The following is a 13,349-nucleotide window of genomic DNA, read 5'->3' on the forward strand; positions in this document are numbered from 1 at the left end:
ATTTAACAGCATATAATAACAGCATTTCACTGTTGCAGCTGAAACCGTCTTAACTACTTTTAGGTGGTGTAATCCTGTGGTTTCCAACCTAGGCACCGGCCTCCACAATAGGTAACCAGATAAAGCTGAGGGGTTGAGAGATGATTAATGGGAGGAAGAGGAGGAGGAGGAAAAAACAAAGTTCTGAAACACAAATTTGTGTTAAATTGTTGTACTTGTCTCTGATCGTAGCTCTCTTGTGGAATGTTGGCAACAGTAGATTAACCTCTTTGGGCCTGACAGATATCAGAAACAATCTAAGAGGTTTGGACAACAAACATGAGAAGGGGCCTCAAGTGGATGGGTTAAGGCTGGATTACCAACGAAGCAATTAGGGCAACTACCCATGCAGGGGCCCTGGAAACCACAGGTGTGGTATATGCCATATAATTTGTGTCTACATAATTTGATTAATCACTAATATGTTGTAAACTTATACCACTAAAGTTCAAAATGATCTGACGGACTGTCAATCTTTTTTTTTTTTTTCTATGCCTTTATTTGATAGTACAGTAGAGAGACAGGAAATAGGGAGGCAGAGAGAGGGGGAATGACATGCAGCAAAGTCTGTCCAATGCGGGACTAGAACTGGGGCCAGCTGCAGCGAGGACTGTGGCCTCTACACATGGGGCACCTGCTTAGACCACTACGCCACACGGGCTGTCAATCTTGAGGCCCCAGTCTCGTTGACAACCTGAAGCCATCATATTGGGTTCCGAGACACAGGAATGGAGATTTTTCACCATTCTGAATAAACAATTAATTGGGAAAATGATCATTAGTTGCACCTCTAAGCGCCACATAATACATTTAGAACTTTTCACATCAACATGTCTACAGATATCAAATCTGCAGCTGAACACTCAAACACCTTACATTTTCTACCGGCAGACGTGCAACCAGCATGTTGTTTTTGCAGTGATGTTTTAAATGTTATCACACTTTAAAGAGGCCTTTTGGTCTCACCGTCACTCCGAGGTGCAGCAGCAGTTGAATGAGCCTCTTCCGCCTTCACTTGCCCAAATCCACCATCTGTTCCTCTGTTCCTATTCTGCTTTTTTCTGCCTTCACTTCCTCTGTTTGCCTCCGAGAATCTGGAGTCATGGTTCCTCTTTCTCTGCTGCAGATCAGCTGAGCCAACTCCTCGGCTAAAACTCTGGCTCAGGCTGTCATGTGTGCCAACAGGAAAAAACTCTAGTTACACTTTCAGCTTGCTGAGGCATTCTTGCAGGTGCTGATTGTCTCACATCTGTGTGTGTGCAACAGCATCAAGACAGGAACTTTACCAGTGCATCACGAGCTTTGGCTATTGTCTGCTGTGGAGAAAACAACTGATTAAAATAAAAGCGGTTTTGTTCACATCCTGCATCTTTAACTCAAATACTTTAAGCAAATCAGAAATTGCAAATATCTATAATTATATTTCATAATTCTTCTGATAAGCAACAATAACAGCATTTAAGACATTTAGCAACACTTTCAATAAGAAAAATACAAGACCAAAAATAATGAAAATGTACTAAAATTTAATCATTCATAAAAGCTGGAAAATCATCTGTGACAGGGTAACACAAGAAGCAATATTAGAGTTGGTTTAGTACAATATATTTTCAGCCTCAAGACACAAATCAGAACAAACCATTTTCCCCATCAGTCTATAAAATACTAATTTCCTTAGCTTTATTATGCAAAAATGGAAGTAGAATATATTATGGGAAATATGGAAGGCTTGCAGCTCTCAATATAAAACAAAGTCACTTAGGAAAGATGTTACCTCATCAATACACATCCTTGTAAGTAGGAACAAGTAACTTATGGACAATGACGCATCTCCGCTGACACTGTTAGTGCAGAAATGTATGAGAAGGCCAACATTTCACATGGTTTCTTTTGCAAACATATTGTCACAATATGCCCAAGACTGATGTTACTTTTAATAAAACATTTTAGTTCCCATATATGGATTTAAACCCACGGTCTCTTCTTTTACACTGATATTTCCAAAAGAAAGACACCTTGAGAAGAAAAAAAAACAAAAAAACAAAAAAACAGACAAAAACAAGAGTTGTCATCAGGCTGACAGTACAAAAAAAGAGGCGAATTTCTTTGCCATTAAAAAGCAGAGAAGAGTATCTTGAGAGTATGTGCCGTCTCCTGCCATTTTGCGAGTGGTGAAGTTATCTCTGTCAGCCTTTTTCAAAATGCTCTGGAGAGGACTTGGAATGCTGGCATGATCCACTGGGAAACAGTTAATCATTACAAGTTTCTGCAAGGAAGAAAAAAAAAAGTAGTGTCAGTACATATCATCACAAAATGTGTTGGACACAAGGTGTCTGCAGTGCATTTTTATCCATCAATAAATTTTAACTATGTACACTCTAAAGCTGAGCAAGCTCTCTCTTTCCCCCTGTACCTGTTGTACTGCTCTGTGTGTTTCGTAAGGTGCTGCTGATATTCTATCCCGAAAAAATCCCAATGAAAAATTTATCAATTGCCCACCTCTCTTGAAACTCAGCGGCCATGGTCATCATTTTGGTGTCAGGTTTGCCACAGTAAATCAGAGTACAGCTGATCCGAGCTTAAGTGTTTTTGTTGCGGCTTGCTAATAACATTCGTTAGTGTACATGATCGTTAACAACATTAGTACATTAGATGTAACAATAAATACTTAATGAGTGGGGGACGTAATGAAATTATCTGATGGGTGCCAGCAGTTTGAGTCGCCCAGAGACTAAATCTGTTTTTGAAGTTTATCCCAGTGAGATTAAGACTACCTGATTACTTTTCACCTGATTAAGATAAGATCAGTTTTGTATGTTCACCAGCTAGTCTCTAACAGTGTGTGCTCGCTGTTTGGCGCTGAGCAGGTAGTTTACAGTGGGTCTTTAGAGATTATTTTGTTGAAATTGATGCTTTAAGAGCGGGACGAGTGAACTAAAACAGTAAAGTTGCAGGTCAGACAGCTAAAAGAAAAGCTGAAACTCATTATAAAGCTCCAGATTCAGGTGATAATTCTGTGTAAGAAGTACTGTAAATGTAAAATGTAAAATGTAGAGCAAAGTTATCTGAAGCTTATATGAAGTTTCAGCAGAAAAATCAAGACGGCTTTTCCTTGCTGAGCTGCAGTGGAGGAATTGTACATATAGTACAGTATTTTTGTACCATTGAAGTGCAATAGCATTCGGAAGTATCGGAAGGGGAACCTGTTAGCTGGCAGCATTGACCGTCACTGAAGGAATGATTACAGCAAGCAAAACGAGTTTCAGCGTTCATAAAAGCCTGACTTGAAAAATAGAGAACAAATCCTGTAACACCCGCTAACGTAATGACACCTCACAAACGTAATTCAAACCTGTAATGTAATAATCCCACAAATGTAATAGCAGTTGTCTACTACAAACGTAATTTCATGTAAATGTAAGCCCACAAACGTGAACCTGCTGCAGAGAAATCCTCATTACAGGGAGATGTTTTGCTTATGCAAAAAAAACCCCAAAAAAAACCTATTTAAACAAGATATTTATGTGCTTAAAGACAATTCTGTGAACTGACAAGGAATGATAAAGCCGCGTGCAGGTTTGAAAGACAGAGAGAGAGAGAGAGACAGAGAAAGTGGAAGAGAAGGTAGAGGTTGACTTGTTAATGCACAGCCTATATTGCGCACAATGTTTCTGTAAGTTATTCATAACTTACTCATAGCACTGCTTTGACACCTTTTGACCCACTCTGCCCAAACCCATGATGTATTTACTAATGATATTTTCTAATGAGCTGACTCGAACCCATTGGTAGGTGTATAAGTAAATAAACAATGACCACAAAGATCAGTTTTCATTTTCATATTACATTTGTGGGAAGTTTTTACAATTTTGAAAGCTGAAGATTTTCACCTTCCCACAAAAGTAACAAATCCCTGCAAATTACGTATTACGCTTGTAGTAGACAACTGCTATTACATTTGCGGGAAATTTATCACGTTTGTGGGATTATTACATTAAAAGCTGCAGATTTCTATTACGTTTGTGGGCTGTTATGATGTTGGTTTGAAATGTTTGAAATGTGTTTTTCCTACTCTCTGCGATTTGGAACTTGGTAATGCATCACAGAGAACATAATGTTGAATCGAGGGTCTTAGGGATAGAGGATGTTGTAGGCTGTACAGACTGTAAAGCCCCCTGAGGCATATTTGTGAGCTTGAGTGATATAAATAAAAATAAAGTTGACTATGTCTGCTTTTATTGATGCCAAAGTTAGATTATCATAGTGTTGCAATGCACTGCAAATTAACTGAAAACTCAGCACAGCATGATGTTCACTGTGATGGATAACATACTCAAACAAGCTTTAAAGTCTCCAGAGGCTGGTTTTCATATCAAAATGAGAAGACTATAAACCAGTGATTCACATTCACAAACAAACAAACAAACGTAAAAGACACTGTGTTGGGAAACATTGGCTGCTAATGTTAGAAATCAAGTAAATACGTACAGCACTATATTTGAAGTAAATGGGCCAGAACACGCAGTCACACTGGTCGTTCAAAGAGCAATTACAGTAACAATGATCCGACAGCAGGTGGAGCCACAACATTCATCAATGACTTCCAACTTTTAATTTACATGAAACATTATGAACCAACTTTGATAAAATAAAAGGTGAAGCCATGAAATTGATTGTCACACATGTAGGTTTCAGTCATTCGGATGACACTGAACCATGGTTCCAGGTTCCTCTTTAAAAAAAAAAAAAGAAAGAAAGAAAGAAAAGATGGACGTGTGGCACCACAAGACTAAAAATGCTTTATTTTACCAGAAGATCAGCTTTAAATCCTACAGAGATGCTTTTTGAATCATCTGTGTTTCATACACATCAGTGGTGCTTTCAATTCCGTTTGCTGAGTTTAGCCTGTTACTGCAACACACTACTAACTAGCTTTCTGTCAGGATTAATTATATCACCTCAATAATTATTGCAATAGACCTCTAAATGTTCAGTGAGAATCAAGAGCTCAGTGAGCAGTGGGAGCTCTTACATGTCTGGAATAAATTGTGTTCCGACACCCACTCACCTGGCCTGGAGCGACTGTGGGAGGGCATTTTAGAGCAGTGTGCAACCTGACTTCTTTTTTGTCTTCTTCTTTTCCATCGGCGTTTTTCTGTTGATCTGTCGCACCAGATCATAGAAAATCTACAACAGAGAAAGTTCAGTGGTCTCAACAATTTGCTTCAGCAGTCACAGAACATCTTCCAGTGAAAGTCGCCAATGGCATTTTAGCCACTTCCTCATAAAATCATAAAAGCTCTCAGTATAAAACACTTAGGAAAAAATGTTATCAATACAAATGCATTTTTGTTGTCCCGCTTAAAGCAGTAGGAGACATGACATTTTACACAGCTTTGGTTTCTCTGAAAAACAACAATCAAGCCTCTCGTAGTCATATATGATCATACAATGAAAATGACTGACAGGAAGTCAATAAGATCACACCACTTATATTCTGAATAAATTAAATATGTTCAGTTTTGATCACTTTAGTAACACAAGGTGCATCTGTGGGGAAGTGAAAGGAGCACTTTTATAAATCCTCATTTAGGCAGATGGCTTTTTCAGCTGATGTGGCCAAAAAATAAAATCTTGAATTAATCTGAAAGACTAAAACATGTTTGAAACATCCCATCTTTAAAAAAGACCTAAGCTGCCTTCCCTTTGAGCATGAATAATACAAAAAACAAGCTGTCATCATTACACGTCAAGACCAAAATGCAGGTTGGCTAACCTAACCTCAGCTATGGACAGCTTCTTTTAAACAGAGCACCATCCAACATTTTAATAGTCTGTTTATGCACAGATAGACTAGAAATGTCTGCACACTAATTCATGTGCTCCTGCTGTTTGTGTTTCTGGAGCTGGACTGGACATCAGCCCAATAACTGCAGACAGCTAGTGTTAGTTACTGCACCCAGGAGTCAGGGAGGGTCAAAGTAGAATCAAATGTTCAATTGACTGCGGGGGCTTTGATACCTCGTTACCAGACACAAAGCGAGAGCACAGATCAGGATACAGAGTCGTTTTTCAGTCTGTGTTGGTCGTAGACGCAACTGTTAATTTCACCGTGCGACAGCCAGAGGTGGCTAGCCACCTGGAGTCATGACGGTGCCATAAACTGTGGCGCGCCAGAGTTTATGAGACTGTCGTGACTCAACAGCTAATGTTGCCAGCTTTCGCCTATGTTATCTTTTGATTAAAAGTAAACTTTCTGTGCAAATTGTAATAATTAAAATTTCACAATGCAGACATTTAATAAATCTGGTAAAAGTGCAAGTTCAAGTTAATCGAATTAATTTCATTTATCACCCAGCCCCGCCCTATACAGTTAAACATCTGATAAAATAAATATGTCACACATGCTTTAGTGCTGAAACATACCTCATTAACATTGATCTTTGATTTAGCTGAAGTCTCTAAAAAGGCACAGTTGTTCCACTGACGGGCCAGGTTCTGACCCTGCTCCTTCCCGACCACACGCTCATCCTCCAGGTCACACTTGTTTCCCACCAGGATCATGGGAACCTGATTGATTAACAGAAATGTCAAAAGGTTCAAGCCTGTTCAAACCGATATCTTGACTTATACAGCAGTTACACAGCCAAATATAAATCAATTGTGTCTACAACACAATGTTTCATCACCCACTATTGGTTCATCTTTACATCTTATGTTTTCGCAAAGTGAGACCTTAACCGAGACGTACAGTCTAATCAACAGTTTGCTATGAATAAGTAAAGCACACACTCAGCGTGTCGTATATCCTCGCTCTAAATTAACAGATGAGGAGACCAAGACTGAAAGTGGCAGATAGCATCTAACAACAACTCTGACATTTCCACCGTGTCACAAAGTTCCTGCCCCCCCCTTGGCGTTGCCCTCTCTCCCACAGAGCCGACTCTAATGAGGGAGTGATGAGTCTCAGAGGTGACACAGGAAGATTATACAGAGAAACACCAAAGGTTATCACTGAAGAGAATCTCTCCACACACAGAGAGTGTCTTGTTAGCACTGCAGTGCTGAGTGATTCAGACTGATTAAGCTATTTTAATACTTATTCATACAGTGAAATTTACTATTATTGCTGTCCAATGAAAATGATTTATCTTCAAATTTGTTGATTTTTAATTAGATAAGAGAGAGATAAGACTTCATTGATCCCTGAGGGCAAATACATGTTACAGCAGCACAGATGCAGGCTTAGAACTATTGGGGGAAAAAAAGGAGATTAATTAAGTATAGAGGTGGCATGAAAAAGTTGTACACAATACATACATTACAAACTCTCACACTTTTTAAGCAAAATAAACCATAAAAAAAAAAAACTTTAAATGTGTCATTACAAAGATGAAAACAAATTTTTCTTTTAACATTTTAAAAGAGTAACACTCACGTCCTCAGTGTCCTTTACTCGCAAGATCTGTTCCCGGAGGTCCTGTAGGTCGTTAAATGTTGACTGCGCTGTAATGGAGTACACCAAAGCAAAGCCTTGGCCATTCTTCATGTACAGGTCCCTCATAGCTGTGAACTGTTCCTACAGAACGAAAAAAGATGGAGCAGACCATCAGCCGCCTGTTTGCATTTATCTTATAAGACACCTTGATCTGAAACCTGCATCTGACTTGACTTACTGTTCCAGCCGTGTCCAGGATTTCAAGCATACATTGCTGCCCGTCGACCTCGACTTGCTGTTGGAGAAAATAAAACATTTTTACATGACAAGTGGATGGAGTTAAATAGTCAGTCACTGACTTTCTTTGAAAAAGTTCAAAAAGACACACAATGTTTAAATTGTGTTTCCGACCTTTCTGTAGGAATCTTCTATTGTGGGGTCATACTTCTCCACAAAAATGCCTTGCACAAACTGGACTGTCTGGAATGGACGAATGAAGCAAAGGAAAACATCAGACAACACATCAGTATTGATCAAAAAATGGAAAATTACCATGTAGCTTATTGCAAAGATAGTGGGACTAAAAAAACAGCATGAACTGAACCATTTCATTCAAATCTTCTCCTAAAATAAAAACCTTGTCAACCTTCAACTTTAAGTTTCATTTGTGTTCTTGAAGCTGCCGAGCTCCAGACTCAGACTTATTGTCGTGCCTCAGTTTTTCTTAGTTTTTATGGCCTGTTGAAATATTAACTCCTGAACATTTTATTAGATAAACCTTCGAGCTCCAGAGGTGTCAGACGGGAAACAAAAAAAAAACATACTGGTCTGTTGATGATATATTGGAGGTCCAGAACACAACTAACTGTAACAATTACTGCCTTGAAAAAACATTTAAGACTTCTGTAAATAAAATTTGACTTTATGTTTAATGGCCTTTTTTGAGAAATCAATTCTTTTTACGATTTTTCAAGACTGTTGATACATTGTGTAAACATTCAAGAGATCTCAGAGATAACATAATGTTGTGTTAAACGGGTGATGGTTTTTGTAGGACTAGAAATCTGTCTACAGTTTTATAGAATATATATATTTAGTTTTTTTTACATTGCTTCATAATCACATCAATAATATCAATACTATATCATAAAAACTAAAAAGCCGTAATCAGTGTTGACTCATTTTGCTGCTGCTGCTGCTGCTGCTGCTGATGGCACCAGCCGTCACTCACCAGCGCTGATTTTCCCACGCCTCCTGATCCCAGCACCACTAGCTTGTACTCACGCATGGTGGGCAACTTCACTGGACAGCACAAGAATCTGTGAAAGTACAGAGGGAAGGATGATAATGTGAGACAGAGAGTAGCTTTGTCATTTTCAGCTACAGAAATAAAAAGAAGCCAGCTAAATCTAGGCAAGTCATAAATTGTTCCAAATTACCCTGTGCCAAGGGAAATATCAGTAAGAATTACTTTAATAACCTGACTGAAATGATCACATCCGTAATCCATAATTCATCATAACAATATTTCATTTGAAACAAGGTGCTAATAGCAATTTTTTGAATAAAACTACCATAACATTACTTTTAAACTGTCACAGATTGTCTTTTTGTAACCCAAGATGTTTTTCTGCAGGACACCAAAATCAGAAACTTCAACATCACCCACGATGTATACTGGAAATAGTAACCCTCTAAACTCAATTGGTGGCAGTGTGAACGCCCTCTAGTACAGTGTCTACAACAATGAAAAATCGCTGCTGACATCAACAGATTAAAACGTAATTTCTCTGCCAAAAAATGAGCTCTCTCCCCCACCCACTACCATGGGACTTCAGTTGTCATGATGATAGGGGTGTTGCCTCTCTTAAAATAAATAAATAAAATAAAATAATCAAGAAGCACTGAAAGGAACTATAGCCCGGCTCCTTAGCTCGAGGAATAAAAACCAGTGTTTCACCTGGTAGGAACACTCAATAGTGAAGCGTATCCATGACAAAAGTCGACCCAAAAGACACTGTGAAGCTGTGGACACAAAAGTACAGTAGATAGTTGGTAGGTAAGAGTTCCAGTGCCACAAATAACTTAATCTCATTACAAAACGGAGGAGAAGGGCCATGGAGAATGACCTATCTTCAACTCCATCAGCCTGACACAGTTTAGACAGCGTACATGGCCTAGAAAATACTGGCAGCATAAAGGACTGTCACAGACATGACAATGTTGAGGATGAAGACAGCAGTTTTTTTTTCTAAAATCAATTTGTGATCATCCAAAAATTCAGGGATTATCCAGTGAATATAAAGTGACAAAATCTTTGACTCTTCTGATTATTAGTATTATTATTATTATAATAAATTCATCATTAAGCCCTTGAGGAATACTCTTCTTCTGTGGTGTCATTTTCCATAAACTACTTTATTTTATTCTAGTGTTTTGTTGGCTTGTGAATGATAAAAATGTGTGCAACAATAAGAAAATCACCACCTCACACTAATAATAGTGGTTTCATATGTGACAGATTATTTTCAGCAAAACTTGAGTATATCTTTCTAATTTCCTGTGCATTTTGATAGAATTGACTTAAAGTGGATATGAAAGTTGAGTCTTTTGATCACAAAAATCTCCACAAGACAGATTGGGCAGGCAATAGTCACATAACAATACTTTTTACAAATATGTATAATAGCACACGTGGTGAAAAGTTTTAAAGTACTGCTTTTGAGGAGCTTTGTTTTAAATGCTATTCTGAAATGCAAATGTAATCTCCATTTGATATACAAATGTCAAAGAGGGGGTGATGCACAATAAAATCTCATTTAAGAACCTCTTTGAATCTGCTAATCACAATACATCTGTAGGACCTTTGTCAAATGTTGAGACAAACAATACAAAAACCACTCTTGTCACACTTGACCAGCATTTGCAATTCTAACTACGACGTATGAAGCACCACCAGAAACCCACAGTGTGAGACAGGCACACGAGACACTCTACAAAGAGCCATTGTAATGACCCTCGTCTATTCAAGTACAGCATACAAACAGAAAATAGAGATCAGAGGGTGCATGCATGACCACTGCACTGAAATCATTACCAGTGCAAGGGGGTGCACCTAGGGGGAGGGGTAACACCAATGTGTACATGATGCATTTGTTAGCCTGAAAATGTACGCAAGAGCAAATCACATCATTTAAAATGTAAATTTATGTGGGTGTCACAAAACTGGCCACATCTGATAAGAAACCTAAGCCTTCGGCTGATTAGATATGAGCTTGGACTCAAACATTTCAAGTATCAAGCACTCAAACTAAAACCTTCACCAATCCAACTTATTCATTTTTGCTGGCTTTGCTGATGAGTGCCTCCCTGTAAGGGGACCCCAATGCTAACAGCTAATTAACACTTCATGTCACATTTATGATGAAGTAGTAAAATATAAACAAATACCCACACCAATTTACAAATGCACAAAGCCTTTCACAAAGGGGACTTTGCACAAAATCTGTACAGTCAAACAAAAAGAGCTTAACCTACTGTGTACACGGCTGCTGCAGATGACAACTCCCTCTACATCTGGGGAGAAGGGGTGGGGGGGCAGCAGATCCTCAGGTACACTGATGTCAGCTAGCAGGTGATGTGGGTCGGTTGGGAGCCAGAAAGCAAGTTTACACCAAACTGTTAAGACAGGAAACGAGCCTTGCATTATACCAATTAAATATTTGTGTCAGCTCTATGCTATACTGACTCTGTTTAGATATGCAGACACAGGACAGTAAGAAAAACAGGAAATAAGAAGAATCCCTAACATCATCTGCTTAAGTTTTACATGTGTTGCGCTGTGCGCAAAATCACAGGGTGAATTAATGATGACTTTTTTTGCCAGTTGAAGGGCTATGTGGGTCTATTTTATGGAGTCAGGAGGTGAGTTGTCACATGTTACATAACAAACAAAACTGTTAAAACGTATTCCTCCAAAGACCTGTTGCTCATCAACACAAAAACTGCTAAATATATGTTGGTCTAAACTATTTATCTCAAAGTTAGTGTTTTTCAGCCTGATATGTTTAACGGGGTGACTCTCTACTTCACAGATCAGATCAACAGAAAATCTTGCATCGAAAGAAAATGAGCAAATGGATTTAAACTCAACACAGGGGGACACACATACATCTGGTTGACGTCCTTTAACAAAACTTTTTATAGCTTTGCATCTTGGGAGTAATGCATCTTTTGCATCTGATACATGAAATACAGATGAACTTACTTTCGTTACAACTTAAAGCGTAGTTGGTTTCGAAAGGAAGGGTGTGGCTATTAGTTTCCCAATGCAGTGGACTGTGACTGTTAAACCGTTCAAAATAATAAGTTAAAATCGGCAGTATTAACGGGCCAACATAATATAAACATTAATTTATTTCAAGTTTGGGAGGTGGTAGCAAAAAGTAGCTCGATTAAGACTAAGCTTGACAACTCTTACGTTAGCATTCAGCTAGTAGCAACGTTGGGGCAATGCTAGCTAACGTTATAGGGTGTTAGCCTTGAAAAGAAACGGCGAGCTGTGCACAAACAGGCTACTAAGTTAACTAACGTGGCGTCGGCAGAGGGAAAAAGCTGAGCTCACAGTTTAACGTTACTTCTTATCAGACAAACATTAAAGTCCATTTTAAGTTTCCGAAACAGTTTAGCGAACACCGGGAGCTAATAAGTTAGCTAGCCAGTTAGCATCCGGCTGGACTCTCAAACCTCCTTTTTTCAATTTCTTCTAACTTTTAAGCGTTAAGCATTTTAGTATGTGGATAACCTGCTATATAACCGAAGGCAAACGGTACACAACAGGAGATTAAATTAGTTGAACCACAAACCGAGTTTTCGTTAGTTAGTCATTAGCTGACGTTAGCTACTCATCTAGCCTGGAAGCTAAGCTATTTCACCCACAAAAATCACCCACTGGAGCCAGAAGTCGCTTTAGTGACTCATCGGAGGCACACAAATGTTCCGGGACTAATCGTTAGACTTATGAAGTCACAGGCTGAATAATTAGCTATCACATTGGTCCTTTTACAGAGGAGCAAAGCTTGAGAAGACACTCACCGTGTTCCGCGGTGTGTGCGCTAAATCTCACTGTGAATGTACGGAAGGGTCCGGGCAGCAGCCGGTGATTGGATCAGGATGAGCCTATCACAGCCAAACAGGTGAGGACACACTAAAACTTATTCTCTTAGTCTCATCTCAATCTGTTGTTGTTACAGCCGCCAACAGAGCAGACGACTTTCTCACGTTCTCTGTAAGTTATATCATACAGTGCGCTATTAAACAGGCCAATGAAGTGAGGCATGGTCACTTTTTGCAGTGTTTACCAGTAATAATCGGTAGAGGAAAGTAACTATTGTGCTATTTGGTTATTGAATCGATCACAAGTTATTTTTCAATCAAAAACGATCAAAAATGGCCGTTTCAAGCTTCTCAAATCGTAGTCGACTCTAAAACAATGCATAATATTTTGTAAGCCATCATATGTTTTGTATGTAAAAGCATCATTTATAAAGTAGCTGCTAACAAACAAATAAAGGTAGTGAGGAAAAAGAACTGTAGGCTAATTGATTAATCAAAAATTCCGTTATATCTTCTGTGACAGTGGAAATCTTTCTTTCGATTTTTGAACTATTTCTTCAACAAAACAAGCAATTTGGGTTTGGGGAAATTATAATGCATCATATTTTATAAGACAATATATGCTTTGTAGGCAAAATCTTAACTATAAAGTAACTAAGAGTTAACAGATAAATGTAGTGAGGTAAAAAGGAACTGTAGTGGAGTACAAGTAGTGGTGGCATCAAAATAAAAATGATCAAGTAGGGTTAGGGTTAGA

At 38.6% G+C, this 13,349-nt stretch overlaps 1 protein-coding gene across 5 annotated transcripts; it reads right to left on the bottom strand.

Annotated features, from left to right (window-relative positions):
- Positions 1-1,545: 1,545 nt before the first annotated feature.
- LOC130174924 (ras-related protein Rap-1A) lies at positions 1,546-12,723 on the bottom strand. Of its 5 annotated transcripts, XM_056385174.1 has the most exons (10): positions 12,572-12,723; positions 11,015-11,155; positions 9,438-9,502; positions 8,709-8,796; positions 7,889-7,957; positions 7,716-7,772; positions 7,478-7,618; positions 6,466-6,609; positions 5,108-5,226; positions 1,546-2,305 (listed from the first exon to the last, which is right to left on the bottom strand). In XM_056385174.1, exons 4-9 carry the CDS (start codon positions 8,763-8,765, stop codon positions 5,137-5,139), a joined length of 558 nt encoding a protein of 185 aa, XP_056241149.1. In that variant the 5' UTR covers positions 8,766-8,796; positions 9,438-9,502; positions 11,015-11,155; positions 12,572-12,723; the 3' UTR covers positions 1,546-2,305; positions 5,108-5,136. The 5 variants fall into 5 exon arrangements, with proteins under 5 accessions (XP_056241149.1, XP_056241145.1, XP_056241148.1 ...); XM_056385170.1 differs by lacking the exon at positions 9,438-9,502; XM_056385173.1 differs by lacking the exons at positions 9,438-9,502; positions 12,572-12,723 and adding an exon at positions 12,429-12,537.
- Positions 12,724-13,349: the final 626 nt, after the last annotated feature.

The sequence above is a fragment of the Seriola aureovittata genome, chromosome 9 (genome assembly GCF_021018895.1).
Source record: "Seriola aureovittata isolate HTS-2021-v1 ecotype China chromosome 9, ASM2101889v1, whole genome shotgun sequence".
NCBI classification, from domain to species: domain Eukaryota; kingdom Metazoa; phylum Chordata; class Actinopteri; order Carangiformes; family Carangidae; genus Seriola; species Seriola aureovittata.